Source organism: Meleagris gallopavo, chromosome 26, assembly GCF_000146605.3.
Source record: "Meleagris gallopavo isolate NT-WF06-2002-E0010 breed Aviagen turkey brand Nicholas breeding stock chromosome 26, Turkey_5.1, whole genome shotgun sequence".
Classification (NCBI taxonomy): Eukaryota; Metazoa; Chordata; class Aves; order Galliformes; family Phasianidae; genus Meleagris; species Meleagris gallopavo.
The window spans coordinates 340,264-342,994 of NC_015036.2; the positions used below are offsets into that span (position 1 = coordinate 340,264).

The window sequence follows — 2,731 nt, forward strand, 5'->3', positions numbered from 1 at the left end:
GGTGCTGGGAGGGAACTTTGCGGGGGCTTTGTCACCGTCAGCTTCAGTTAATCCCCATTTAGTACCTGCGGGGGGGACAGGGTGGGGGGTGTGAAATGCTGGGGGTGTGAAGCGATGCGGGGTGCTGCGTCGGGCTGGGTGTTGCCTGGGTGCCCCCATAAGAGATCAGATGGGGATTGCATGTGTAGCTCCATCCCAGTGCTGTGCAGCGCCGTGCTGAGCCTTTTTGGGGTGCAGGGGTCCAATCCCAACCCCCAGGGGGGTGGAGGCTTCCCGTGTTGTTGGTGGGGAAGCGGCTGTGGGAGGAAGGCTTTGTCCTGCATCCGGAGAGCCCTTCCCGTCGTGGAGAAGGAGGAAAGATTTCCTCCCAGCACGGCCTCCGGGCAATAACGGGACTTTTCCTTGCATTGGAACAGGGAGTTGGTCTAACAATTAGTGGGGGCTTTGTTTTGTTTTGTTTTCTTTGTTTTCTGTTTTATTTTGTTTTTGTACAACTGGCACCCGGGGCTGAGCCGTGTCCCGTTTTCCTGCGGGGCAGGTGTCTGCTCAGCTGTGCTGGAGGTGCACGTGGGAACGGGCTCTGTCTACTCAGTGGAAGGGGAGGGAGCCGTGCTGCCCGCCTGGTACACCAGCAGCTCGCAGAAGAAGCCCTACATCAGCTGGATACTGAAAAAGGCAGATGCTGAACACTTCCAGGTGATGGGGATGGAGTGGGGGCAAGCAGGAATGCTGCCCGTGGTGGTGAGGTGCCCGTGATGAGGGGATTCTCATGGTACCCATGGTGAGGGGACGTCCATGATGGGGAGATGCTTACTGTCGCCCATGTTGGTGAGGGAACCACGATGGGGAGGAGGTGCTCACGGTGCCCATGATGAGAAGGTACCCACAGTGGGGAGATGCCTGTGATGCCCATAACAGGAGGATGTTTGAGATGCCCATGGAAGGGAGGTCTCTGTGATGAGGGGATGCTCGTGGTCCCCATGATTGGGAGATTATGAGGAGGTGCTCATGGTGCCCATGATGGAGAGCTGCCCACAATGGAGAGGTGCCCATGGTTTAATGCTGTGGATGCTCAGAGTATGAGTAAGAATGGAGGAGGCTCATGCAGCCACTGCTGCTGCCCAAGATAGGATCTAGGGGGAATTCCCTTCCTGCAGTGCCATCCAGATTTGTACGAGCAGATGTTTTCTCCCTGCAGATCCTGACATACCTGGACGGGGAGGTGAAAGTGGAGGAGACGGAGCTGAAGCCCCGTGTGGGGTTCCTGCACCCCGTCCTCACCCACAACATCTCACTTTTCATCAATGCCACACGGGAGCAAGACTCAGGCCAGTACATCTGCTCCGTCAATGTGGTGGATGACATCATCAGCCCGATCAGGAGCATGGCCATAATCAACCTCACGGTGCTGGGTAAGGACCCGCAGGGTGCTCTGCGTCCCCCGGTGCCCCTCGTGCTGGGACTGATGCTGATCCGGTGCCCGCAGTGCCGCCAGCCCCCCCAGCCTGCAGGCTGAAGGGCAGCCCCACGGTGGGAGCCAACGTGACGCTGAGCTGCGCCTCCCAGAGGGGCAAACCCTCCCCCCTGTACAAGTGGCAGCGCCAGGAGCCCACCAAGCAGGTCTTCTTTCCCCCCGCTCAGGGTAAGGGGGGCTGAGGGGGTGGGAAAACCCTGGGAAGGTTTGGTGGGGGGAGAGCTGGTGGGGTTGGATTTGTCCCCTTGGTTCTGCCTGCCCCCAGCTCTGCTGAGCTTCCCCTTAACTCTGCCCGCTCTCTTCCTTGTGCAAGGGGACAGGCAAAAGTCCCCATAGCTCTGCCCACTGCCGGAACGTTGGGTGAGCATGCCCTGAACTCTGCCCCTTACCAACCTCGCCCTGGGGCGACGCAGGGGACCATCCCTGTAGGTCCTCCCGCTCCCATCCCCGCTGTACTGGCAGGTGTGCGGTGGGGTGGGCAGGTGATCACAGAACAGCACCTCAATTTCCGCCCCGCAGACCGAGCCCGGGGAACCCTGAAGCTGACGAACCTCTCACTGGACATGTCGGGCCTCTATGAGTGCGAGGCGGAGAACCGCGTGGGTTCAGCCAAGTGCAGCATCATCCTGGAGGTGCAATCCAGTGAGTGTGTGTCTGCGGGGCTGGGGACAGGGGCTCGGTCCCCATGGAGGGACAGGCGAGGGGCAAACATCTCCCCCACCCGTCTGTCCTGCAGCCAGCGAGGGGGCCATCATCGCGGGCGCTGTGCTGGGCTCTGTGGGCGCTTTGGCCACCGTCGCCTTCTTCACCCAACGGGTGCTCGGCTACCGGAGGAAGAAACGCGACGGGCAGGAGGAAGCGGCCAACGAGATCAAGTGAGGGCAGCCCCCGGGGCTCAGCGTTAACGGGAGCACCTCAGTGTGGCCATCATTAGGCTTCAGAGTTAACACGGGTCTTTCCCACCGTTTTTCCCCCTCCCTTTGGATGAATTCCCTTTTACCCCCACGCAGAGGGGCTCCTGCAGCTCAGCAGCACTGGGGAGCATCATCCGATAATGGGGGGGAGGGAATAGCTGCACTTCCAGCAACCTGTGCCACCTTTCCCTTCTCCACAGGGAAGATGCCGTGGCCCCCAAAACCCCCACGTGGACGCGGACCCGCCCTGCAGACACCATCTCCAAGACCAGCACTTTGTCCTCCATCGTGGGTTCCCGGGACAGACCCTACGGAGCCTCCCCCCCCTCCTACACCGCCTCGG

At 60.6% G+C, this 2,731-nt stretch overlaps 1 protein-coding gene across 1 annotated transcript; it reads left to right on the forward strand.

Annotated features, from left to right (window-relative positions):
* Positions 1-429: 429 nt before the first annotated feature.
* On the forward strand, positions 430-2,730 carry ESAM (endothelial cell adhesion molecule; the record flags this gene model as incomplete). Its single annotated transcript, XM_010723788.2, has 6 exons — positions 430-696; positions 1,199-1,412; positions 1,487-1,642; positions 1,994-2,116; positions 2,211-2,349; positions 2,589-2,730. Coding segments are annotated over 6 exons (1,041 nt in total), but the record flags the coding sequence as incomplete, so codon positions are not given.
* Position 2,731: the final 1 nt, after the last annotated feature.